General features: G+C 37.3%; 4 protein-coding genes and 1 long non-coding RNA gene across 5 annotated transcripts in view; 3 read left to right on the forward strand and 2 right to left on the reverse strand.

Moving 5' to 3' along the window:
- Positions 1–25,902, forward strand: part of LOC149501623 (uncharacterized) — a 188,587-nt gene that overhangs the window by 17,764 nt on the left and 144,921 nt on the right. The window lies entirely within an intron of this gene.
- LOC114250012 (uncharacterized) lies at positions 297–2,745 on the reverse strand. Its single transcript, XM_028183754.2, has 4 exons — positions 2,608–2,745; positions 1,276–1,486; positions 914–1,010; positions 297–408 (listed from the first exon to the last, which is right to left on the reverse strand). Exons 1-4 carry the CDS (start codon positions 2,743–2,745, stop codon positions 297–299), a joined length of 558 nt encoding a protein of 185 aa, XP_028039555.1.
- Positions 9,147–13,506, reverse strand: LOC114249982 (uncharacterized). The gene is made up of 5 exons (XM_028183718.2): positions 13,205–13,506; positions 11,832–12,003; positions 10,933–11,153; positions 10,053–10,183; positions 9,147–9,336 (listed from the first exon to the last, which is right to left on the reverse strand). Exons 1-5 carry the CDS (start codon positions 13,346–13,348, stop codon positions 9,147–9,149), a joined length of 858 nt encoding a protein of 285 aa, XP_028039519.2. The 5' UTR covers positions 13,349–13,506.
- Positions 14,961–23,321, forward strand: LOC114249979 (arylalkylamine N-acetyltransferase 1). Its single transcript, XM_028183713.2, has 5 exons — positions 14,961–15,098; positions 20,823–20,994; positions 21,488–21,708; positions 21,806–21,936; positions 23,090–23,321. Exons 1-5 carry the CDS (start codon positions 14,961–14,963, stop codon positions 23,268–23,270), a joined length of 843 nt encoding a protein of 280 aa, XP_028039514.2. The 3' UTR covers positions 23,271–23,321.
- On the forward strand, positions 15,875–17,248 carry LOC149501624 (uncharacterized). Its single transcript, XM_089732330.1, has one exon. It carries the CDS (start codon positions 15,875–15,877, stop codon positions 17,006–17,008), a length of 1,134 nt encoding a protein of 377 aa, XP_089588456.1. The 3' UTR covers positions 17,009–17,248.

The raw sequence follows: 25,902 nt of genomic DNA on the forward strand, positions 1-25,902 counted from the left end.
TAAAAATTATATTTCCAATAATGTAATGAAAAAACAATTTCACTATTACACTATTTTGTTAAAGTATTATGCAGGTACAAATTAAATTAAACTTGAATTTTAAAAATAGTTAAATAGGTACATTTTTACATTAATAATGACATACAAAAACTCTCATTCATTTCTTTATTTATAACAAAAATCAATTCCTATCCATCACGTTGCAAAAGATGGCGATTGAAAAGCATGTTTCATACAAAACAGAATTATTACATATTCAGTACCTAAGCGCTATCAGTCTGAAGTATCTCTATAATCTAAAAATTATATTCCTCTCCGCTTCCGTACGTATATTTTTCAGGAAGTATGTAGTCATTGGGATCATGACCGAAAGATTCTGTGCCGCCGTTGCCATCGCTAGCGCCCTCTCTTAAACAAAAATATATTCTAAATTTAAACTTTTTTGCATTACAAGAACTGAAAGTCTACGTTATAACTATTCGGAATGTGACAGTAAGTACTAGGTTAATATAACAAAACAAACATATTCAAATTTGTCACTTTTGTATGTTTATTTGTTTCTATCTTTAAAATACTGATTGAGAGAACCTATCTGACAAATTATATGAATTTTTCATTTATTCTGATTCTTAAACTGAAACGCATTACTGCTTCACGGCAGAAATAGGTAGGACAGTGGTACCTACCGGCGCGGACTCACTAGAGGTCTTACCACCAGTAATTACGCAAATTATAATGTTGCGGGTTTGATTTTTATTACACGATGTTATTCCTTCACCGTGGAAGTCAATCGTACGTATTTCATTAGGATAAAGTTTTCATGAATAACGTAAATGAATTAATTAAATCGACTGTCACCCATGTTCACTTGCAGAGGTGGATCACTATCATACCCGCACTGTGTGAAACTTACTTTAGCTCTTCATGATGTCTCCCCTTGTTTGTTTCGGCTGGTCTCTTCTCCTCGTCGTCACCGACGTCTTCAGCCTCAGGTTCCCGATATTTCTGAGCTGAACAAAAACAAATCGTTCAGTTGAATTTATTTTATTAAGAACATAACATAATACAATATTTATGTATATTATATTCAGGTACTGTGCATATGTAATGTTATTTATTCTATTCATGTGATAGTAAAACAACAAAATGATAAGTATACACGTTTTTGAAGTTTGATGTTTCCCATTAACTCAATAAGTTATTTTCCAAACCACTTGAAAAGCCTTTTAAGAAATTTTCTAGGTCTCTTTATGAATTTCGCTGATCTTTCTTCACCTTTTGTCTCATGGTTGTGGCTGTGAGCCCCCGCTTGACCCTCGTCGTCGTGACCGAATGAGTCCTGCTTCTCGAATTCGTAGTTATCGCCTGCCTTCTTGTGGTATGAGTTGAAATGCTGGTAGCCTTTCTTACCACCACCAGACTTCTTTCTCGAATACCCTATTTCACCATCACCTTCATTCTCATATGATCTGTGAAAGTTTTCTGGCTAGAAAATAAAGAACATGATGGAATATTTGCGTTCATACAAAAATTAAACAATGTTCTCATTCAAAACTTCATTACTGCAGTGATGTGGCGGATTGTACCGAAGCCCGCATGAGACCACCATTTATTATTAGTCCATTACTGCGGTAAAGCTTATGGCTATTCATGGATAGCCTATTCCAGCTACACGTGGAAGTGTAGGTAAGCTTACGAGCTCAACTTAAGAGAAATTGCCAACACTAGCTCTAGTAAGGACACACAGAATCTACCACCGGATCGGAATCATAATAAGAAGATCCGGTGAGAAGCTCTTTTTTTTTATTGCCCTAGTAGGTATACGAGCAAACGGCCCACCTGACCTGAGTGGTTACCGTCGCCGATAGACTTCTGCAATGCCAGGAGCAGAGCCAAGCCGTTAAGTACTCTCCACAAGCCTAGTTTGAAGAAGGACATGTCATAGCGCTTGGGAAACACCTCCCAAACTCAGTAAACTGTGTCTATGAGCATCTCGACTCGCGCGCATTACGCGCGAATCACGCCCGAGTCGAGTCTAGCGTAGTGCACGCGATTTACGCGCGTATTTTGAATTCGCGCGTTGCTTATGGACGCGATGTATTGGTACCTAGTATCTTACTGACGCGCGAATTTTTTAGTTCGAAACATTTCGCGGCGAATTCACCCTTTCTGGACCAGGTCTTAAATGCGACGAAGCAGTCGTCAATTCCAATATGAGCGGTAGAACAGATAATTTCTTTTCTTATGTACATACGAGTTTACGGTCCACCTGATGACGAGTGATCAGTGTCGCTCATGTAGGTACAATAACAATAAGAGCGGCATAGACAAGCTCCTGCTTATCGATGCCTTTTACAATTCAATTGAATCTTTATCCTAATTTCTCTAAGTTGGTAGTTGAATTTATGCTACGACCTCTTTGGGCTCTGCCAACGTTATAACAATAAAAAAATCGTATAAGTCATATCACGAAAATACTAAACAACTTTTGACTTTAATAACGAAATTGGGACATTGTCTTCGTGGATTCTGGTGACGCATAACTTCACCTGTTTGTTCGAAACTTTTGAATTTCTGTACTCATATATTATTATGTACTGAACTTACCGGGGCGGCCCTAGCTTCTCGTATGTACGATCCTATTGACATAGTGTCATCAGCCATTTCCAGGTCTTGCAGTATTGTTGGCAGCGCCGCAGTCAACTGCAGGATGCCCAACGTAACGGACATCAATTTTAAAGCCATGTTTGTACTGAAAAATATTTTTTTAAATAATAAGCGCCGCTTTCAAATATTGTTATGTTAATGTGTTTTTGTTTTAAATCAATATTAACTACATTACGCCATGCTTCCTATTATAGTATAATATTATTATTGTTTTATTGTTCATGTTAATGTTATTGTGGGTGATGCTTGCATTGAGATATACCTAATAGGTATATTGGCATAGATTAGTTGATATATTCAAACTATAATGAATAAAAACATGTTGTAAAGCACATCAATTGAAAGCGGCTGGACTAATTTGGCTAAACATACGCAATGATGTCTTAAATAGGTACCAATTTAAATTTGCAAATATTGTCCGGAAAAAAGAAAATTCACAAATCGTTCACATACAAAAATATATTGAAATTTTGTCCGGACAACATTTGTTGCGTGAGTTAATTCTTTAATAAAACTAGGCTATACTATTATAGTCAAAATTGTGTTCCAAGTTACTGAATTTTTTTTATTCAAAACTTATGAAATTCAAATTCTCACTGAAATTCAAAATTTGACTTATATACTAAATTTACCTGATCCTTTTACAAGTTCCGTTCCAATTTCCAATCTAAAAAAAACCATTAACACACTTCCTAACCTTTTTGCATGGCTGACGCACAAACCGTGCGGGCCAATGATGTTATAGTAAAAAGTCTTTTTACTATAACATCATTGGTGCGGGCCAAGAAATGGGAAAAAAACTAAAATAAAATTCGAGTCAGTCAAAAATAAAACACAAAAAAGAATATCATTTCATAGATGAATTATACGAAAGATTAAAATATAAATACAAGCACTAATCATTTTCAATCTAGAAAAAAATTAATTAAAATAAACGGTTGTTATTTTAAATTGAAACATTCCTTACCTTGCGACAATCAACAAAAAGTGCAGTCATCTTAGCGGCAATCGTTCGACTCGAGACAAAAATTAATGTTTTCTGTTTTATATAACTCGGAATCGCAACTGTACTGGTCTTTCACAACGTACCCTAGTGTACGAGCGTCGATTCTACATTTGTTTAAATTAAACCTTTTACACAACAGTGTTTGTGAAGGCGTCAATCCGTGACCGTTTCGGCAAGACTTTGGTGTCTTTGTCAAAGACTGAGTGGAGTGATTGAATTTAAAACTATTAATTTAAGGGCTAGTTCATATAAAAATTAAATACCTATTTGTAATAATCAAAATTAGGGTGTGTTTCTTTCGTTGTAAGAGATATTCAGGAATGCGGAACATTCCGTAGTGATAAATATATAGTACTAGCTGACCCGGCAGACTTCGTAGTGCCTCAATCGATAAATAAAAGACCTAAACTTTTGGGGGACACATTAAAGGAAAAACAAAATTGTTATTTTTATTCTTTGCTAAATTTGTTTTGATTTAAATTTTATACACGTTTTATTCTATAATAATGTATATACAAACAATCTAATAAATGAATAAAAATAATAGTACCAAAAGACTTATTAGGGCATGCTTAGTGTAAGAAATTTATGAATTTATTATTATTTTTATTTAATTCCGAACAGTTTCATACCTACCTTTTAAACCTTCTCTGGACTTCCACAAATAATTCAAGACCAAAATTAGCTATATCGGTCCAGCCGTTCTCGAGTTTTAGCGAGACTAACGAACAGCAATTCATTTTTATATACCTAGTCAGGTCATAAATTCTGTCACATGTTTAATGTAAAATAATTGAAATAAGTTTATTCATTATGTAACCATTCATATACCAAAATGAACTTAACAAAACATAGATTCTTATGACACTAAAGTTTATTCAAAATGACCTCCGTGATTTTGAATACAGGCCTTCAATCTGCGCGGCCAGTCGTCTATCGCAGTACGAACGAGGTCCATGTCAATATCGGCGGCTGCCTTAATCAAGTATGTCTTGAGTGACTCCAAATTGGGATGAGGTTTTGAGCACGCCTTTTGCTCCAAGTGTTGCCATATCTTGTAATCTAACGGATTCAAATCTGGACTGGAGGAGGGCCAGTCTTCGTGCCGGATGAAGACGATTTCACGCGCCGCCAGCCAGTCTTGTGTGCTCTTCGCTCTATGAGCTGGCGCCGAATCTTGTTGGAATACCCAGTGCCTATTATTGAACATGGTATGAGAAACAGGTTCCACAAGGTTCGTCAGGACTGTATTTTGATACACAACTGCATTCGTTTTTACACCTTTCTCACAAAAATGTACCTCTGTTAAGCCCCAATAATAAACTCCCAACCATACCATGAGCGAGGATGGAAAATGACCTCGTTGGACACGCGGAATACGGTTGCTCGCTTCTTCACTACTGTGTGCGTACACTTTATCATTTTGTTTGTTGTAGCTCTCTTCTACGGTAAAAATTTTTTATCCGAAAAAAGAATTTCCCGATATTTTTTTCCCGGGTACCGCTTCAACAAAGCGCGGCATCTCTTCAGTCTCAGGTCCATTAGACGAGCATTCAAACGATGTCCTGTTTTTCTTCGATATGCCCGAAGCCCTAAGTCTTCATTTAACACCCTTTTCACCGTGGTTCTGCTTAACCCCATCTGAAGGGCCAACAGTTTCTGCTTACGTTTGGGATTTCTTTGAATTCGCGCCTTCACAGCTTTTATCACTGCTGGAGTCCTAACAGACCGAGGGCGACCACTTCTTGACCTGTCATCTACACTAGAGTCTTCATTGTATCGTTTGATGGTACGATAAACGAATCTTTTGGTTATATTCAAATTTTTCAGTATGTTAAAAATTTGAATTGGCGCGTAACCGCAACGATGCAACGCAATAACTGCAACACGGTCTTCTATAAGCGTCCACACCATATTTAAAAATGAGTAAAATTCTAAAAGTATACATTTTTATTTTCATGAACAATTCGAAATTCAAATTCAACAAACTTTTTTGTGGCCACCATTCTAAAAGAAAAGTTTTTACTGTGTGACAATACTTATGACCTGACTAGTTATATAGATAGACTAGAGTAAGACTAGAAACTTACAAGATTAGTAATTTATGTTCTGGTGACACACCGATGGATGTTTGTGTTTGATACTTAGTCATTTTTTGTAGGCACTATGCATACAGAGCATAATGTTTATGTGTTTGAGTTGACTAAAAATCCCTCTCTCTGAATAACCCCACACACTCCAAGCCTTGGATAACACAGGATTCAGCTGAGGCAAGCGGCGGCAAGTTGACACGTTTATTGCATAACGTAAGACTCCTTGCCATCCTACACGCAGGGGAAGCCAACCCGGAGATTGTCGTTGCGACGGCTGACGATGGATTAGGTTTGGATAGATAATATAAAATTGAATTGTTTTAATTGACAAGAAAAAACGCAAAATCATTTAATGGTAACGACGCGCGGACACTAAAGAGAATATAATCTATTGGTGTTAATTAAAGTCGTCATGGCCTAAAGGATAAGACGCCTGGTGAATTCGTGTCGAACGATGCAACGGTCTTCGAATCCCGCAGGCGGGTACCAATTTTTCTAATAAAATACGTACTTAGTAAATGTTCATGGTTGACTTCCCCGGTGAAGTAATAACATCGTCTAATAAAAACTAAACCCGCAAAAAATATAATTTGCCTAATTACTGGTGGTAGGATGTCTTGTGAGTTCGCACGGGTATGTACCACCGCCCTGCCTATTTCTGCCGTGAAACAGTAATGCGTTTCGGTTTAAAGGGTGAGGCAGCCGTTGTACTGTCAAAACTGAGACTTTACAACTCATGCCTCGAGGTGGGCATTTACTTTGTAGATGTCTATCTGCTCCGGTTACCACTTAACACCAGGTGGGCCGTGAGTTCGTCCAAACATCCAAGATATAAAAAAAATATATTGTGCAAAATAAACCAATTAATGATAAGGCACAGAATCAATAGTCGCACCAAACCGGGATCTTTGTGCCCGTTTATTTAAGAATCCAAGTGAGTTCTTGACTCTTAATTTGACTTCAATTATGTACACTCAGCATCGCAGGTTCACAAATAACGCAACAAAAGGTTACATTTGTTTTATGACAATGCGACATGGGCTCAGTGTCCATTATAGAATTGTACTTACTCATTTAAATACGACAGGAAAAGGTGAGACCGTAGTACCAATATAGGTGGTCACACACTGCTTACCGGTACGTACTCGACGCAAGAAATAAGTAAAGGATTCGGTAGGCGGAGGATAGTTACAAGCACTACAAATGAAGCGGGGGTAACAGTAGTAGTTCAACTTGAAAAGCTTCATTACGTTGTGATGGCAGTAGGCTACGGCCGTATACGAGCTTACGCAAATTATTTGCGGGTTTGATTTTTATTACACGATGTTATTCCTTCACCGTGGAAGTCAATCGTGAAGTTAAGTACGTATTTCATTAGAAAAGTTAGTGCCCGCCTGCGGGATTCCAACACCGGTGCATCGCTAGATATGTATGCACCAGATGTCTTATCCGTTAGGCCATGACCATTCATAACTACGGCTGCTCCGCCCTTGAAACCGAAACGCATTGCTGCTTCACGGCAGAAATAGGCGGAGAAATAATGGGAACCCGCGTATCAAATAGTAAATTCTGTAATGTGTATATTGTGATTGTACACTTTCATGCAAAAAACAAAATTTGTTTTGTTAAACCAATTGATGTAATCCTTTTTTTACATAAATGTATTGATATAGACGGTACAGCAGCCCTGTAACTGTCATGTGTGACATTTTTGAAATATGTAGGTATATTGCTAAGCTACCTAGTAACTGCAACATCTTGATCAAGACGCACGCAGCTGACGGTTGGACTAAGTACAAGCCGTCGTCAGAATTAGTAAAGTGTAGAGTGGTGACAGAAATAATGAAATTCAAAGTGTTTTGACGTGATGATTGTAAAATATTTTGCAATCGTTTCCTCAAAATTAATCAATTGAAATTTCATACTAATTTCATTGTACATGAAATTAAATCAGAACGTTCTCCTGTAACTACGTCGCGGCCAGTTAGGTCACGTCTTTAATGATTTCTCACAAATAACTTTACAATAGTAAAGTGCGCTTTCTGTCAGCCTTCTCAACCTTCGAGTGGTTGTGTCATAGATTTGTCAACATTGATTAGCGACCAGCATAACTAATTTTGTTGGGGACAACAAATCAGGTTAGGTTCCTACTCTTGGGAGAATCATTAAATTTAACTATGTTTATCTAATTTATTGAATACATTATATGTAATTGTAATATTCCGTATAGGATAGCATAGAGCATAGCGCATATAATTTCAAAATGAGTTACGACTAAATAATAAATCGAATAAACCTAAATCTAATATATAAAATTCTCGTGTCACAATGTTCGTTCCCATACTCCTCCGAAACCGCTTGACCGATTCTCATGAATTTTTTTATGCATATTCAGTAAGCCTGAGAATCGGCTACTATCTATTTTTCATACCTCTAAGTGATTAGGGTTGTCCACCCCTAACATTTTTTTTTTATTTGGACGTTTTTTTTTTATAATCAGGTATTATGTGGTTGAATGAGATTTTGTTATTTTTATTATATAGTCCCTCATCGTTCACAGCACTAAATATCTCTTTCATTCATTTACCACATCTTTACACTAAGTTACAATAAGTTAGTTTTTTTTTCTACACCATAAATTCCCTAGAAATCTTATATATGGCAAAACAAGGTTTGCCGGGTCAGCTAGTATTATATATTAAATGCGAACGTAAGTTTGTTCATTGGTTAGGCTTTCACGTACTACACTACTGATCATCATATAATCTTGCATACACGATGTCACAGACACAAAAAAGGACACAGGATATCTTTCTAGCTGTAAAAAGAACTATGCTTGAGTGATTCTACAGTAACGCGAGTAAAACTATGATTAAAGGCTAGTGGTCTACAAGACCAACAATGTCGGTTATTGCGAAAATTGTCGTTTCGTGAAATAGCTTCGATCGTGCTGTTTATATTTCAGATTTTATATTCAATAGACAACGACCTTGACTTATGACAAAACAAAGAATATTTGGCAATATTTTAGATCACCGATTTATTCGTGATCTAGAAGAATTTCAAAAATTTCAATGGAAGCTTGAACATTTTCATTTGGGCTGGTGGTATGCAAGTTGCAGGTCCGCAGTCCGCACGGTTCTTGTCTATTTGTGTTGAGCAACAATGCTGTGTTTGGGAACAGACAGACATTTTACTCGTGCAAAAATAAAATATCGTTGTCAGAAAAACAAAAAACTAAAATTTTCCACCCTCGAACTTTGCAAATCCTTGACCGAGATGCACAGATACCACCGGGATAAAGGCGTGTTTATGCAAACGAACAATTGGAATAAAAAACTTAATTTTATGTAATTTTATTCTGCAACCGCCACACAAATTTAATTCGTTTTTTTAGCGGCTTCTGTTGAAGCTGTATAAACAGCCACGAAATTCCCTTCAAGGCTAGCTTCTGCATCTTTAGGATTATTGTCAATGATTGCTGAAGATTGCGGATTCTCTTTCAAAACATTAGCATCGTATGAAAACTGCCATTCTTTCTTGAACTGGAGTTCTTCTAGCGTTTTCGCTCTGAAAGTAGATTAAGTCCAAAAAACTAGTTTTTTACACTGATTGCCCTTTACAGATCCAGTTAAAATGATTCAATAAATTTTACTTCAAGTGAAGCCAAACGACATTATAATAATATTATTTTAATTTACGGATGCTACTCGGTCAACAATGTATGGCGGTGTTGCATTCTGGAGCTACTATTATTCTACATACTTCTCCATCATTCATTGCAGAAGTATTTGCATGATATTTTACTACCCGACTTTCTTTACAATACTTTCTAGCTTAAGCATTGAGGTTAAGGCGTGTTCTGAGGTCACCACCCTGCCGCGAAGCAGTTATGCGTTTTGGGTTTGAAAGGTTTGAGACCTGGACTGCTTCTCGTTTCGAGGCTTGTGTCTATTTTAATAATCACTTAAAACTAGGTTGGCCTCTGAGCTTGTTCAACCATATATGCGATAAAAGGTAATGAGATGCCTGCGGATAGCCGTCTTGTGGTGTCTGTAAACTTCAATACTTAGTCCCTTACCACATAAACTAGATGGTCTTCGCACATTTGGAATTATCGAAATAGTTCTGTTCATCAGACATACCCTAGACATACCCCAGACGTACCCTAAATTAATTTAAATAAAAGCTCTTGGCGATAAACCACCATTGTGCCGTTTGTTATATCCAGGCTTACCTACTCTAATAATTTAACATTAGTTACCAAACAAATGACCAATACCAACATGCTAACGTCGTTGACATCAAAACGCAGTAGAGGAAAGCCGACGTCTCGGCCTCTTTGTATCGCGCTCTTGGCCAGTACTTGAACAATGTCTGCACTCTTCAGACTGTTCTTGGGAACGATGAGGTACACCTGTGATTATTTCAATGGAGGATATGATTGGTCGATTGTTTTTTTTGCTTTAATGAGGAGGTGGCCCGTAGGCCTCTCCAGCTTCACCAGGGCAGTATGGTGGTGATGGTGACGGTGGTGGTGGAGCGAGGCAAGCGAACAAAGGCTCTGCCAGGGAGGTGGGATTTGCTAACAGCTGCCTGAGCGCCTTCAAAGGAGACCTAACAACTCGAGGACAGCTGCTTCGCGAATGAATAATTGTTCGAATGATGAAGGCCTCATGACCTTAAGGATAAGACGATCAGTAAATAATCGTATCGAGCGACGCGACCGTACCGATGCTCAAATCCCGGTATCCTATTGAAAATACGTCCTTAACTCATGTTCACTATTTACTTCCACGACGAAGGAATAGCATCGTATTATAAGAATAAAGGCTACAAAAGTTATAATTTGTATAGGTATTTACCAGTTTGAAGGTTGGAAAAGCTGTTATACTATATATGTCTGAAAGACGGCCTTCAGATTCTGATGTGTAAAACCTCATAGGTACCTACATGCGCCTGTCTACGCTTTAATAATAAATTAAAAAGCAGTATTTAAAATCAATAATATTATAGAATTCGTTCTAATTTTTTTAAATTCGGTGTCAGTATCAGTTATTTAGTCTAACTGATCATCTTGAGTTCAATATTGTCATACATTTTCTTCACCATTATATGCTCATCTATTTAATCTAAGTAACGTAAGCACGACCACAAAATACTAACCTGTAATATGTTCTGAACTTTATATTTCTCATACAATGCCGGGGCTCTCAAGCAATGCGCCGTCAGATATATCATCCTCCTCGATTTGGTGCAGCTCACGCAGCGAGCCCACTTCTCCAGCATCGTCGCGTCCCACGGACAGACTGATATACCCAAAGCGAGACCTCGGATTTGGGACCAGCCCCTCCTGATTTCTTGCTTTTCGGCTAACATTGAATGGCCTGTCAATTGACAAGAGTGATGTTCGATTTGTCTTCACCATTGGATCCTTTTTATAAAGTTCACAAAGCAACGGAAGCGACGGAAATTTACAAAATTAAACAGATATTTGTTATAATGAACGTGAATGCGTTTCCAGAAGGCTATATTATCACAATCATGATTAGATCACAATTCATAAACTAAGGTTAAATAATAATTAAATAATTACTGGTAATAAACCACGCATGGTCATCCGATCCTAAGTTAGGATTCCTTGTCTTATGGGTGCTAGAGAGTGACATACATAAATGCGTTTATATACATATGCCTATAAATAATAATAACTTAGACAAAGAGAAAATAATCCTAACGTTTTCTCCATTGGAAATTTGTGATAAACAGGATTGTTTTCTCGTGGGAATCGAACCCAAGACCCTCGGCACAACAGGCAGGAGCGCTAACTACTGTACCGCCGAGTCAGTCAAAGGTCATGTTAAAAGTCAGAGCAGGCGTCCCGCAAGATACAAGGTGGTTGACCCCGGTGTCGTTAGATTATTTTTCTTAGTTTACGTGGAAGACCCTTCAATTAACAAATTTGACGTGAAGAAAACCGCGCGTCGCTTCTTGTAAAAGAGTTGATTGAAAAAGGCTCTTTGTAAGAAATTCATTACAATGAAATGGCACATTCACATGCTAACCTTGAGCCAACGCCCTAGCCAAGAAATCGCACAAAACCAGATTTGATCCTGGAGGAGCTGATACCTCTGGCCAGGTTTGTCGGACATGTTCACGGACAAATCGAATTACCCGAGGCACGTCCGACGGGCGAGCGCGACGCACCCTCACCGGTTCTTCATTTTCACCTTGTACCTTAAAGAAATGCAAAAAACAGATGAAACATGACTTCTAAGCCTATAATATACTATGTCTATATTACTGGTGGTAGAAATTCTTGTGGGTTCGCACGGGTACGTAACACCACTCCGCCTATTTCTGCAGTAATGTGTTTCGGTTTGACGGGTGGGGCAGCCGTTGTAACTACATTGAGACCTTAGAACTTATATCTCAAGGTGAGTAGCGCTCTTACGTTGTAAATGTCTATGGGCTCCAGTAATCACTTAACACCGTTGGGCAGTGAGCTCATCCATTCATCTAAGCAATAAAAAAAACATGCCAATAACTTTCATCCATTACTGGTCGTATGATGTATTGTAAGTCTGTGTGGATGATTACTATCTTCCTGCGTATATTGCGGTTGCAGTCCTAAGGGTCTCGCCTTATTACAAAACTAGGTAGTTCTGATGTAAGTAGAGTGTACAATTTTGGATGGCCCAGTCACCAATTACCACCAAATAGCGCGTGGGCTCGGGTGCTATCAAAAAGTACTCACTAGAATGCACGTTTCTTGTATAGGGATAATAGGATGATTGGTGACAACGATACGGGTTCTTATTTATCTACATCTGCTAGCAACTTTACTAGTTATTACTAGTAAACGCATCCGACATCATGCTAGTAAATTAAGGTAAACAATTTTTTGAATATAAGGATACTAAAATAAGGAGGTTCGCAGGTAACCATTGCTAATGATGCAGCCAGGAAAATTACTGAAGTAGCACATAGATCGTAGAACACAACCACTGCCACTGATTATTTTTGGGTGACGATCGCGAGAGATTTGTTGAGTAGACGAAGAACCTGATAGTTCCGTGAAGCTGGATCCTCAGCACAGTAGGTCGTTGCGTTTAAACTTATAGGGGGCTTATAAGACCGTGGTCATATTCCGATGGTAATGATAAAAATGCAACCTAAAGCTATTGGAGGTATCCCAACCGTGTCGCCCTTTCATACTACACAATTAGAACGAAAAGATGAATTATGAAACAATGTACACCATAGTATTTTAATGTCTATGACAATTAGTTTTTCTCTGTTCTGATGTGAAATTGATTGCCATAATGACTAATTATCTCCAATCTATTCTTATAAAGTATTTAAAAACAAAATGTCATGATCATGTGGTAAATTGATATGATGAGGCTTTGAAAATTAATTTATAAATGACACTAACCATAACCTGTTTAGAATTAGAATCACTTTTGGTCGTATCTGAATAACTCCTGACATGACCACCGAAGCCGCTGAAGGCTCCTTGTACTCTTCTGACGAGATTTCTACCTGATATAACCTTGAAAAAACCTGCCAGTGAAGACATGGTGTGGCGGTTGAGGATGAATATTTTAATATCTATTCATTTGAGCTTCATTTTGTATTTTTTTTTTGTAGTGGTTTTATATGAAAAATAATAATTTGTCCTAAAGTAACATGTTGCAGTTTTGTCTATCGGATTAAATGTTTTGAAATTTGTCAATATTGGCATTTCGGAATTTGAACTTCCTATAATGAATAAATAGTCGGTATATCAGCTAAAATTAAACACCTACACAAATAATATTTGGTTGATATATTATATCGTTTCTAGTACGAATACGCTTTGTTTTTTTTTTCCTACCTAAGCTGGTAGCCTAGACAGGCTATTTCAGCGGAACCTTAACTAGCAGGTGAGCTCACGGGGCTCAAACCTGATGACGTTGCTAACACGAACCCTAGCAAGAGCCGTGCTTCGCAGAATCTACCACCGGATCGGAAACGCGACCCACTAAGAAACCTCCGCGAAACTCAGTGGGCTGTGTCTGTGGGTTAATTTACTCGTCGAGCCCTTCGTCGAGAACGATGACCGGTGCTTGAGGTACCTAAAAGCACCGTTAGTGGATCGGTAGGATCCAAAATGACGTGTTTTGGGCGACGTCGACTGCTTTCCATTCTGTCCGCAGGATCGGGAATTACGCTTTGAAGAAGGCTGTGATCGCTATGGAAGATGACATGGTCGATACCAATCAAGTAACGGAAGATGGAAAAATAAAAAGTGGGTTATGTGTCTTTGTTTTTGTATCTTAGATGGATGGACGAACTCACGGCCCACCTGGTGTTAAAGGGTAACCGGAGTTCTTAGACATCTACAACGTAAATTCCGCCACCCACCTTGAGACCTTAAGTTCTAAAGTCTAATTTTTAACAGTACAACGGCTGCCGCGCCCTTTGAATAATATAATTTCTACCTACCCGAAATGATACCTACCCGTGCGGACTTACAAGAGGTCTTACCACCAGTAATTACGCAAAATGATAATTTTGCGGATTTGATTTGTATTACACGTTGTTATTCCTTCACCGTGAAGGTCAATCGTGAAGATAATTTGTTAAGTACGTATTTTCTTGGAAAAATTGGTAAACACCGGTGCATCGCTAGGCACGATTGCATCGAACGTCTTATACTTTAGACCACGACGACGCACTTCGTATCTTCACCACGACGTATCTTCTTCCCATTCTCTCTTCTGTTTCAACCTTTTAACCGATTAAATTGAAAGTTGGAAGAACGTTTTTATAAACGATTTTAACAAATGGGTGTTTTCACATGTTTAGCTATAGACACTGCGAAGTGTACAAAAATACAAAATACTTTATTTTCAAAAGCGAGTTAAAATAATACAATGATTGGAGTCTCCTTTTAAGCGTAGTATGCAAGCCTGTACTAGGAGGAGTGTGGTTAGTAATAACTAACAATAAACCTCTTTTTTATTATTCTTTAACTTAAGTTTTCACTTTCAACTCTATGCTATTCTTATTTATTTTGTGTTTGATCAAATCCTATTGTCAATTTGAGTAAATATGTACACAATTTAAATATATTATCTATGAATATGTAATTCAAATTCCAATCATGTTTTTTTTTATAAATTAAAAAAATATAAATACATTGCACAATGCACGCTCTCCAAACTTTAAGAAGTGGATTACGTTTACCTTTTTTTGTAGAGAGGTTGAGTATCAGCACCACAGCCAAGAGCTTACGGAAACAATCACCTTGTGATATCTGCCTTTACCCAACTGACAAGAAACCGGTAAAATTTCACATTTTCTTAACACTAGTTATTGGCATAGACGGCAGAAAAGACCACCATTTTAGATTACCTAGATCTACGTGACTGCATTACGCTAAGTAAAAAAAATAGTGTAGCGAGCAATGGAAAAGCGAAAAAGATTTTTATTAGTAGTTACTAGCTGTTCCCGTCCGCTTTGCTGGCCATTTAAGATTAATTTTTTTTATTATTTCTCCCCCCTACAAAGATTCTCATCATTAACGCCCCCGCAACTGGTGTAGGGAGTCCAACACGCATATAAATATTAGCCTATCCATTAAGTACATGTATTTTCTACATGGATACCAAGTTTCAAGCCAATCGGATGCATGGTTCAGTAGTTATAACGGAACATCCGTAAAAACTACTGTAGATTTATATATTAGTATACATTTTATATTATAAGCTGCTAAACACATTTAAACACCTTTAATCTTTTTTATATAAATGTAAAGAAAGTTATTCCTTTCTTTAATTTTAATTATGTCACGCATGCGCTGTCGACATGTGCCGGAACGTCCGCGCATGTGCTGTAAAGTGGAGAAGCCTTGACAGATAAATATTATGTCATTGTATAAAATTTTATGAAAAATAATTTCTAACAAGATTATAAATAAACTTTAAATGTCGTTTCTTTGTTATTTCGGAGCAACACATTGAAGTTTTATTTTAATAAACATATTATAATACATATAAATAAAACAAAATACCTAATAATCTTATAAAACGACATTTTTGTTTATAAACTATAATCAAAAATGGATAAACTACGTTTTGAATTTACACTATTGCCTGGAAGTGATGGAAAATCAAATATTCTTTCGCTTACCTCAATAACCACAAGTGATAATAAAGTCTATTCAATACCTGAAGAGCTACAAGCAATTAGTTATCATAAGGAAATATTGAAAACAGCCGCTTACAATAAGGTGAAAAATAGTTTGAAAAAACGATACCAGGTAAGAAGGGTTTGGATTACAATGACAGATGAACTCAATAAAATATACATAGATGAAGACGATAATTTACAATTTGAGAATCAATATTTAGAAGAAATAAACCAAGAAAAAAATTCTGTTGCATATCAAACAGAAACCGGTACGCTGGAAAAATTGTTTGAGAAATTTGTACAAAATACACAGGAAGTTAAAGAACAAAACTTGACAAAAATTGCAGAAAAGTTTGTAATTGAAAAATTTACAAGTAAAAATTCTAATGCTAACCAATGGATTGATATTTTTGAGAGTGAATGTAAACGCTTTGATGTAACAGAGGATGAAAAGAAAATTGAAATACTTAGATTGTTTATGGATAAGGCTTGTGTGGACTGGTATAGTTCAATGGTAATAAAATTGACAATGAATTCGGAATGGTCAACTTGGAAAAACAAATTCTGTGAATCTTTTGCAAACAAAGGCTGGAACCCAGTTAGATACGCACTATTCTTTAAATATAAGGATGGTTCATTATTGGATTACGCCATGAGAAAAGAAAAACTGTTATTGGATATGAGAAGAACAATTGACACAGATACACTAGTGGATCTAGTAGCAGCTGGTTTACCAGAATTCATACTAAATAGGATTAATAGAGAAACATTAAAAGATACAGTGGATTTGTTTAATGAAGTGAGTAAGTATGAACATTTGGTAAATAAAAAAAGCTATATGCCTATAATGAAAAATGAAAATATGAGAACTAATAATAGAAATGAAGAAAAATATGTATGCAAGATTTGTGAAAAGTTGAATAAAGGTTCTCGTTATCACCCTGAGTCCACGTGTTGGTTTAGAGCCAAGGAAGATGAAAAACTAAAGAAAAATTTCATTAAGCATGTAAACAATTCGGTGATAGAAGCAGAGTTAAACGAAACTAATCAAAAAAACGAATAGTAACACCATTAATTAATGTCAAACTACTATTGAATGATAAACTAGAAATATATGGGGTTTATGATTCTGGTTCAAATGTTTCTCTAATTAATTCAAAAATACTAAAGTTAAAAGGAAAAGGAAACAGTTTGAATGAAGCAGATTTAGTAACAATTAATGGTGTTAAAAAAACAAGTGGTTTGACAACCTTAAAAATAAAAATCTTTGAATTGGAAAAAAATGCTGATGTATACATAATTGATGAACCAAACTTCAAATATGATTTTCTAATTGGATTAGACTTAATAAAAGATTTTAAACTAATACAAAATGAAGATCTACAAATAACACAGAAATTTTACCTAAATAATAAAACAGAAGAAAATACAACTCATGAAAAGGCAAACATTGAAATAAATAATAAAGATAGCAATAATTCGACAAAAGAACACAAAATAAATTTTAATGAACATGTAAAAGAAGAAAATTTTAAAATTAAATTAAATCATCTTGATCGATATCAAAGATCGGAAATAAATACACTGGTTGATAAATATAAATCAGTTTTTGCGAAAGATAAATACGACGTTGGTACTGTTAACGGGTATGAAGCGAGAATCGACTTAGTAATGGATAGATATTGTAGCAAGAGGCCCTACAGGTGCACTATAGAAGATAAAAAAGAGATAGAAACACAAATAGCAAAATTACTAGATAATAAGCTGATAGAAGAATCCTACAGTCCTTTCGCTGCACCTGTAACATTAGCATTTAAAAAAGAAGAAAATAAAAGATCTAGGTTATGTATAGATTTTAGAGAGTTAAATAAAATAGTAGTACCTCAAGCTCAACCATTTCCCTTAATTGAAGATCTAATTTTAAAGACCAGGAATTGCAATTTTTTTTCAACGCTAGACATTAATTCTGCATTTTGGTCGATCCCTTTACGAATTGAAGACAAAAATAAGACAGGATTCGTAACCCAAGATGGGCATTATCAGTGGACTTGTTTACCATTCGGATTAAAAACGTCTCCAGCCATTTTTCAAAGAATACTTCATAATATACTTAGAAAGTATAAATTGACGGATTTTACAGTTAATTTTATCGATGATATTCTTATATTTTCAAAAACCTTTTCTGATCACATTAACCATCTTACACAACTTTTTGAAGCAATCAAAACAGAAGGTTTCAGGTTAAAATTTACTAAATGCACATTTGCTTCTGATTCAGTAAAATACTTGGGTCATATAATTCAAAAAAATTGCATTAAACCGGTAAATGATAATTTGATTTCAATAAAGGATTTTCCTGTTCCAAGAACACAGAAAAATATTAGACAATTTTTAGGAAAAATTAACTTTTACCATGGGTTTATACCAAACCGTGCAAAAATATTAGACCCGTTACATAATTTACTAAAAAAAAACCAAAAATTCATTTGGTCTGATAAATGCCAAGAAGCGTTTGAGACTGTAAAAACCTTGCTATGCTCCCAACCAATTCTTGAAATTTTTGATCCATATTTACCAATAAATATATATACAGACGCTTCTTTAGAAGGTATTGGAGCTATATTGAAACAAAGACAGACTGATGGAACAGAAAAACCAGTGGCTTATTTTTCTAAAAAGCTTAATGAATCTCAAAAGAAAAAAAAAGCAATATACTTGGAATGCTTAGCTATCAAAGAAGCTGTAAGATACTGGCAATACTGGTTGATAGGTAAATCGTTCACAGTTTATTCAGACCACAAACCACTAGAAAACATGAATTTGAAATCTAGAACAGACGAAGAGTTAGGGGATTTAACATATTATCTATCGCAATATGAGTTTCAAATAAAATATGCTCCAGGAAAGAAAAACTTGGAAGCAGATTGTCTAAGCAGGAATCCAGTATTAGAATCGGACAAAAATACAGATGAACTGTTAAAAGTTGTGAACTTGGTTAAATTACAAGATATTTTAATAGATCAAAATAAAAATGAAGATATACAAAGAAATAAAAATAAATTAATTGAAAAAAACAAAGTATACTTAAGAAAGGTCAGAAAAAGAGAAAAAATTATTATTTCAGAAGAATTTAGTATCAAACTCCTAAAAGAAGTACATAAAAACTTCTGCCACATCGGAATAGGTCAAATGCAGAAGACAATAAGTCCACACTATACGGCCAAAAATTTGATGAACAATATTAAGAAAGTTAGTAGAAGCTGTGAAACTTGTATTAAAAATAAATCAAGAAGTCATGATAAATTTGGTTTTATGTCTCATCTAGGCCCAGCTAAAAAGCCATTTGAAATAATCTCTATAGACACCATTGGAGGTTTTGGAAGCTCAAGATCGTCAAAGAAATATCTACACCTGTTAGTGGATCACTTTACAAGATATGCTTTCATATTAACTTCAAAAACCCAGAACGCTAATGATTTTATTAAACTAATTACAAATATAACAGAAACTGAAGATATTGGAATACTTCTCACGGACCAATACCCCGGAATTAATTCAAAAGAATTTAAGGAATTCCTAAAAGATAAACAAATAACGTTAGTCTTTACAGCCGTAAATGCACCATTCTCTAATGGCCTGAACGAAAGGCTAAATCAAACATTAATAAATAAGATCAGATGTACAATAAATGAAAATAAAAGAAAAAGAGCTTGGACCACAATAGCTAAGGAATGTGCAAATAAATATAATGATACTAATCACTCAGTCACTGGCTATCCACCAAGTTATCTTTTATATGGAACGGATGTTACTGTCGTACCAAATGAATTAAAGCAAGGAAAATCCAATAATGATTGGATTAATGACCGAAAAATCGCACTTGAGAATACAATAAAATCTCATGACTATAATAAAACACTATTCGACAAAAATCGGATATACTATGAATTCAATGTAGGAGATATGGTGTATGTGGAAAATGGAAACAAGCTTAACAGAAAAAAATTGGATGAACTGAAAATCGGACCTTTTAAAATTATAAACAAAATTTCGAAGTCAATATATAGAATAGATACAGGTCATAAAAAAACAGAATCAAACCTATTTCATATCACAAAACTTATTCCAGTTCCTGTCGTAAAAGAAGAAAATGAAGATGAGGAAATTGAAAAAGAATTAATTTAAAGAAAATTCTGTGTGAATTTTCTACTTTAAGAGGGGAGATGTAAAGAAAGTTATTCCTTTCTTTAATTTTAATTATGTCACGCATGCGCTGTCGACATGTGCCGGAACGTCCGCGCATGTGCTGTAAAGTGGAGAAGCCTTGACAGATAAATATTATGTCATTGTATAAAATTTTATGAAAAATAATTTCTAACAAGATTATAAATAAACTTTAAATGTCGTTTCTTTGTTATTTCGGAGCAACACATTGAAGTTTTATTTTAATAAACATATTATAATACATATAAATAAAACAAAATACCTAATAATCTTATATAAATTATTATTAATACTTTAAGATTTAAATCATTTTAAAGCAGTTATGTTCATTGTGATTAATTCATTATCGAAATAACTCAAGTCATTTTAAAACACCTCAGAAATCAACATCAAATACTAATATATCTTCAAATTAAGACTAAAGAAGCTGAGGGGTGCTAAGCTCTTTTGGAATAGCAATCAGAAAGCGCCTTGAGTAGTTACATGAGTGAGTTTTTCCCCTGCCTAACCGTTTCTAGCTTAAGGGGCTATTCCAATAAAGTCCAGACTGGGAACTTTTAACCACCATAACACATTTTTTGCGTTTACAAACACACAAACGAGTAGACAATCAAAACACGAGTTACGAACTAATTCTAATCACGTTTTTATAGTGTTTCGACTTGCGGAATGTATCCATTGAGTTCGGCAACCAATGTCACGCGAAATTAATACGATCGTTCCTCTACACTCACTTCTGGCCTCGGGAGCCCAGTGTCGTTGGTCTGTGGATGTCTTTAGAATGCCCTTACCTTGAAGTTTTGACTGAAAAGTACTCTAATTCAGGTAAGTTGAGTGATTTTTTATAATGTAAATAGGTAAATGGACTCATGGTCCATTTGTGATTCAGCGGTTGCTGGAGCCTTTTGGCAATGCAACGTTATGAAGGACTTGAGATGATTTGTACTGAGATCCTATTCTTCAAGCCCGAATGCACGACATTGCGCTTTACACAGATACCCTGCACCAGTAGTAACCTATTTGCAACTTTTGTTTATACCTTATTCATTTTAGTTGTTCTCTATTTATGAGGGTTGGGACTCTTCTGTCGTCTTATCACTGTCTCTCTTCACCTATTCGTATATTATATTTTTGAGACAGCTTCGTTGAGCGACATTTCTAAGATCTGAGTAACTTGGTCAAACAACCGCTTTATGTTTCGATCTTTAGCCCCTTTTTTTTCTATTTTGTTTGGAGTAGACGCTTCTGTAAGTTATATGAAATATGGCACTAAAATATTATTAAGCTGTTAACAAGAACTCCCTTTAATTTTTTACAGGAGATCGGTTCTTGGCCTTTGAGCGAATCCAACGGACAGGCGAACGGAAATTGGCAGGTGTCTGCGTAGCTAATACGGTCAGACCTTGGAAAATCAAGGAATTGGAAGAATGGGCTCACAATACCGACTCAAAACCGGAGAGGCACCGCATGTATTTCTGTGCTCACTGTTTGAAGAGCCCGAACTTATTTGCTAAGTACAACGTTGATTACATCTATGACGTAAGTGGTCGAAGGCTAACCAAATTCTGAATGCAGCTAGCTTAATAATGCCGTTATAATGACGACTGCCTTATATTGAACTTTCTAATCAACTCAGGTCGAAGTACTGACGACCGCAGCAGAAGTGACAGGTCAGGGACTGGCCACGCTTCTACTTCGCACGGCGCTGGCTCACGCGAATGAGCTGCGTCATCCATTGGTACAAACTGTAGCGGTCAGTCAGTACACGTAAGGGTTTTCGTTTTCTTGCATTTCATAATTATCGAAATTGACTATACTCGTACATAGTCTTATGGTTCGATAGTAAATTCAACGTTTTGTATTTTACTGTAATCAGTACTAATTTCTACTGGAGGAAGTCTGAAAGTGGCACCTGTGACAGAGAAGCTGAGAAGTGCGCGTTTGGGATGGTATGGACATGTGATGGGACGAAATGAAAATAAGGTTGGTAAGAGAATGTTAAGTATGAATGTGGAAGGATATAGAGGAAGAGGTAGACCTAAGAGGAAATGGATGGATTGCGTGAAAGTAGATATGGGTAAGAGGGGAGTGAGCGAAGATATGGTATATGATAGAAGAGTATGGAAGGAGAAAACATGTTGCGCCGACCCCAGGTGACTGGGAGAAGGGCAGGATAATGATGATTGATGATGTAATCAGTACTAATTTCCTATAACTGTCAGTATGTTAAAATTCTTACATTGAAATTGTTTTACTCTTTACTGGTGGTAGGACCTCTTGTGAGTCCGCACGGGTAGGTACCACCGCCCTGCCTATTTCTGCCGTGAAGCAGTAATGCGTTTCGGTTTGAAGGGTGGAGCAACCGTTGTAACTATACTTGAGACCTTAGAACTTATATTTTAAGGTGGGTGGCGCATTTACATTGTAGATGTCTATGGGATCCGGTAACAACTTAACACCAGGTGGGCTGTGAGTTCGTCCACCCATATAAGCAATAAAAAAAACTCGGATCATCGTAGATCAGCACAGATGTATTAGTAGCTTTTGATAGTTCGTCGTTGTTTATCCATTTTTAGTTCATGGCGGTATGAGGTATCTTAAATCTAAAGAAGATAAAGGTAACGATAGGTAGATAGATAGTGGTGGGGGTCTATAACATTATTATCAATAATAATAATAACTTTTTTAGTAGCAATGTATTCATTCAGTGTATGATTTTCAGATCTCATTTACTATAGAAACTTGAAGATGACATGATTTTTTAATGTAGCTCGCTGTAGCCTAAAGTTGTATTATATTTAATTCAAATGTGCATTCGCCAAATTTAACCAAAATCCGGTTCTGTTCATACATAAACTATTTCTTTAAACCGAATTCTTCGGGACGGAGAAAGCTTGAATAGATTTTTGACCTATTTCAGATCCAAAATTTGCGAAAGAGTCGGTATGCGACGGGAATGGTCAATGAATTATGCCGACTACGTCAATGACGCAGGCCAGCGCGTGTTCTTCCCCCGAAGACCACACCACACGGTCGCTATTTACGTGAAACATTTTGATCCTAAAAAGGGTGGTGAGGTTCCGTGCAAGCCTCCATATTAAGCACGTTAGTCTCAAAATCTGTATTGTTGTGCTTCCAACAGCAGCCATGCTTTTTATCATCTTCCGGTTTTCAAAAATTACAGCTTTGTTTCGATGATGCGATTATCAACTAAATTATGTGTGATTAAACAAATTTTATGGTTCAATATGTGTGTTTTTATTATTTTTAAAACGTTGCGAGTGCGGTAGTAATAGTCCGATATTTATGTTTACGCCTACTGCTACTAATTATAAGGATATCTAGAATAACAGTCACATACTTTAGAGTGTAATGCTTTGCAGGATGACGTATTGTTATCATGTGTAATGGACGTGACGTGAGCTGCCATGCCCTGCTGCCAAGCCACATATAAACTCGCTCCCTTTCATTACCAGTCAAAGCCAATTAAGAGGGATATGTCAATAAAAAAAACCCTGCCGACCATTTCTACCCGCTTTTTCTGACATATAAAATAACTTGTCTTACGCTGCTGGTTTTTCTATCGGAATTTTAAAATTACATTAAAAAATTTGTAGAAAGTCGTCGTGTCCTAAAGGATAAGACCGGGCGTGCATTCGTACCTAGCGATGCAGCCGTGCCGGTGTTCGAATCTCACAGGCGGGAACCAAATTTTCTAATGAAATACGTACTTGACAAATTTTAATGTTTACGATTGACTTACACAGAGAAGGAATACCATAGTGTAATTAAAATCAAATCAAAAGCTTTTGATTTATTTTATTTATGATGTCTTGTGAGTCCCCACAGGTAGATCACCCTTTTTTTTTTTTTTTTCGGGTTGAGGGCGCGCGTGCTATGTAAGACTCAACGATCTGCATGGTGTTGTGAGCAGACCGCGGGCCCAAGGATTTTAGGGCCCACCCACTAAACGACTCCCCTGCACTCTTACACCCGACGTCCGATCCCCTCCGAGGTCAGAACCCGGATGAGGTAGGGGGCTACCGCGGTCAACACTACAACCAGACGGCGCGGCTCACCCCAAGGACGCCCAGCCGACGGAGCCTTCGAGGCGAATCGAAGGCTCTGAAACGTCGGCCGTCTCGGTACGGCAGCCCGTCAGGCCGCCCAGACGGTGCCGCTGGTGTCCCGGAATACCCCGCTGAACCAGAACCAGCCTGCCGGGTCGGGACGCGATACACCGTCGACCGGTCGCTCTATTCACTCCACGGCAGCGCGCTAGAGTGCTGGTAGCGCGCCGCGCGGCCTCACCCCCTCAGGTCGCCCCTTGACCTTCATCGGGGGGAGGCCGCTACCTACAGGGGCCGGGACGTACGGGCGTATTCCCGCCTCCGGCCCCCGGCTCGACGGCGATGGATCGGTGCGGAAAGGGAAGAGCTCTCCCTCTCTCGCTCCGCCGCCTCCTTCTGCGAGATGGTGGACTCGCAGAAGTCGAGCATCGCCTTCCAGGACGCATCGCTGCCGAGCATCGTAGCCACGACGCGCGGCAGCGAGAGGTCCTCTCCTATGACCGCGACGAGGGCGGCGCGTTGCTCGTCGAATCCAGAGCAACGCGCCAATGTATGTTCCGCTGTGTCTTCCTCGTCGCACTGCGCCGTCGGTTCCCTTCCGGCTATCTTATGCAAGTACCGGCCGAAACAACCATGGCCGGTAAGCATCTGCGTCAGCCGGAAGATGAGGCATCCGCGGTCGCGCCCCACCCAGTCCGCGAGAACCGGGCGGACTGCCTCGACGGTACGGAGGCCGGCCGACGGGTCCGCCAAGCGGCGAGACCACGCCTCCAGCATGGACCGCCGAGATTGGAACCTCCGGCTAGATCACCCTGCCAACGAGTATTTTTGAAGCAGTTATGCCTTTCGATTTGAAGGATGGGACAGTTGCGTTCATCGACAGTGCGTTTCCAAAGATCTTTTTTGCCACGTACCATCCGGCTTTGGAATGAACTCCCCTCCACGGTGTTTTCCGAGCGCTATGACATGTCCTTCTTCAAACGAGGCTTGCAGAGTGTACTTTATGGTAGGCAGCGGCTAGGCTCTGCCCCTGGCATTGCTGACGTTCATGAGCGACGGTGTCCACTTACCATCAGGTGGGCCGTATGCTCGTCTGCCTACAAAAGGCAATAAAAAAAAAAGTTGTACCGTAAAAACTAATCAGTGGCGGCATTTACGTTGTAGATATCTATGGGCTCCGGTAACCACATAACCCCAGGTAGGCCATGAACTCGTCCACCCATATAAGCAATTAAAAAATATGTAAAATCGGATCTAAAAATAAAACAGGATCATACAAAATTTAATTTTTATTATGAAAAAAATATCAAATTAAATTAATTAACAATAAATATTAACGTTAATTAATATAATATACGCAGTTAGTAAACTTAGCACCATCTAATATTTTGTTTTAAGTTGCCGAGAATTTGTTCGACTTGAAAAACTTAAGCAGCGCTGTGCCGGGATTAATTTTTACAACATTGATACAAGTAAAACACAATCTATCTCTGCGGATAGAAGGTCAAATTTCATTTCAAGCTAATTAAATATGTTCAAAGTTTGATAGATCGTTTTAAGAGCTAGTTTTTCGATTATCATATGAAGATTTTAAAATGATATTAAAATAAGAAATATATTGCAGTCGCGTGAATACAATTATTCAAAAAATTAAGTTAACATA

Source organism: Bombyx mandarina, chromosome 13 (genome assembly GCF_030267445.1).
Source record: "Bombyx mandarina strain Sakado chromosome 13, ASM3026744v2".
Lineage (NCBI taxonomy): Eukaryota > Metazoa > Arthropoda > Insecta > Lepidoptera > Bombycidae > Bombyx > Bombyx mandarina.

Bases quoted from the DNA above. Each gene is read 5' to 3' on its own strand.
- LOC114249979 (XM_028183713.2), top strand. From the start codon at position 14,961: ATGCACGCTCTCCAAACTTTAAGAAGTGGATTACGTTTACCTTTTTTT. The intron at 20,995-21,487 runs GTAAGTTGAGTG...AATTTTTTACAG, and splicing joins TGAAAAGTACTCTAATTCAG to GAGATCGGTTCTTGGCCTTT. The intron at 21,937-23,089 runs GTAAGGGTTTTC...GACCTATTTCAG, and splicing joins GTAGCGGTCAGTCAGTACAC to ATCCAAAATTTGCGAAAGAG.
- LOC114249982 (XM_028183718.2), bottom strand. From the start codon at position 13,348: ATGTCTTCACTGGCAGGTTTTTTCAAGGTTATATCAGGTAGAAATCTC. The intron at 10,184-10,932 runs GTTAGTATTTTG...AAATAATCACAG, and splicing joins AAGTTCAGAACATATTACAG to GTGTACCTCATCGTTCCCAA. The intron at 9,337-10,052 runs GTTGGTATTGGT...ATCTACTTTCAG, and splicing joins GATGTCAACGACGTTAGCAT to AGCGAAAACGCTAGAAGAAC.
- LOC114250012 (XM_028183754.2), bottom strand. From the start codon at position 2,745: ATGGCTTTAAAATTGATGTCCGTTACGTTGGGCATCCTGCAGTTGACT. The intron at 1,011-1,275 runs GTGAAGAAAGAT...GTTTTTGTTCAG, and splicing joins CCACAACCATGAGACAAAAG to CTCAGAAATATCGGGAACCT. The intron at 409-913 runs GTAAGTTTCACA...TTTTTGTTTAAG, and splicing joins AGACATCATGAAGAGCTAAA to AGAGGGCGCTAGCGATGGCA.
- LOC149501624 (XM_089732330.1), top strand. From the start codon at position 15,875: ATGGATAAACTACGTTTTGAATTTACACTATTGCCTGGAAGTGATGGA.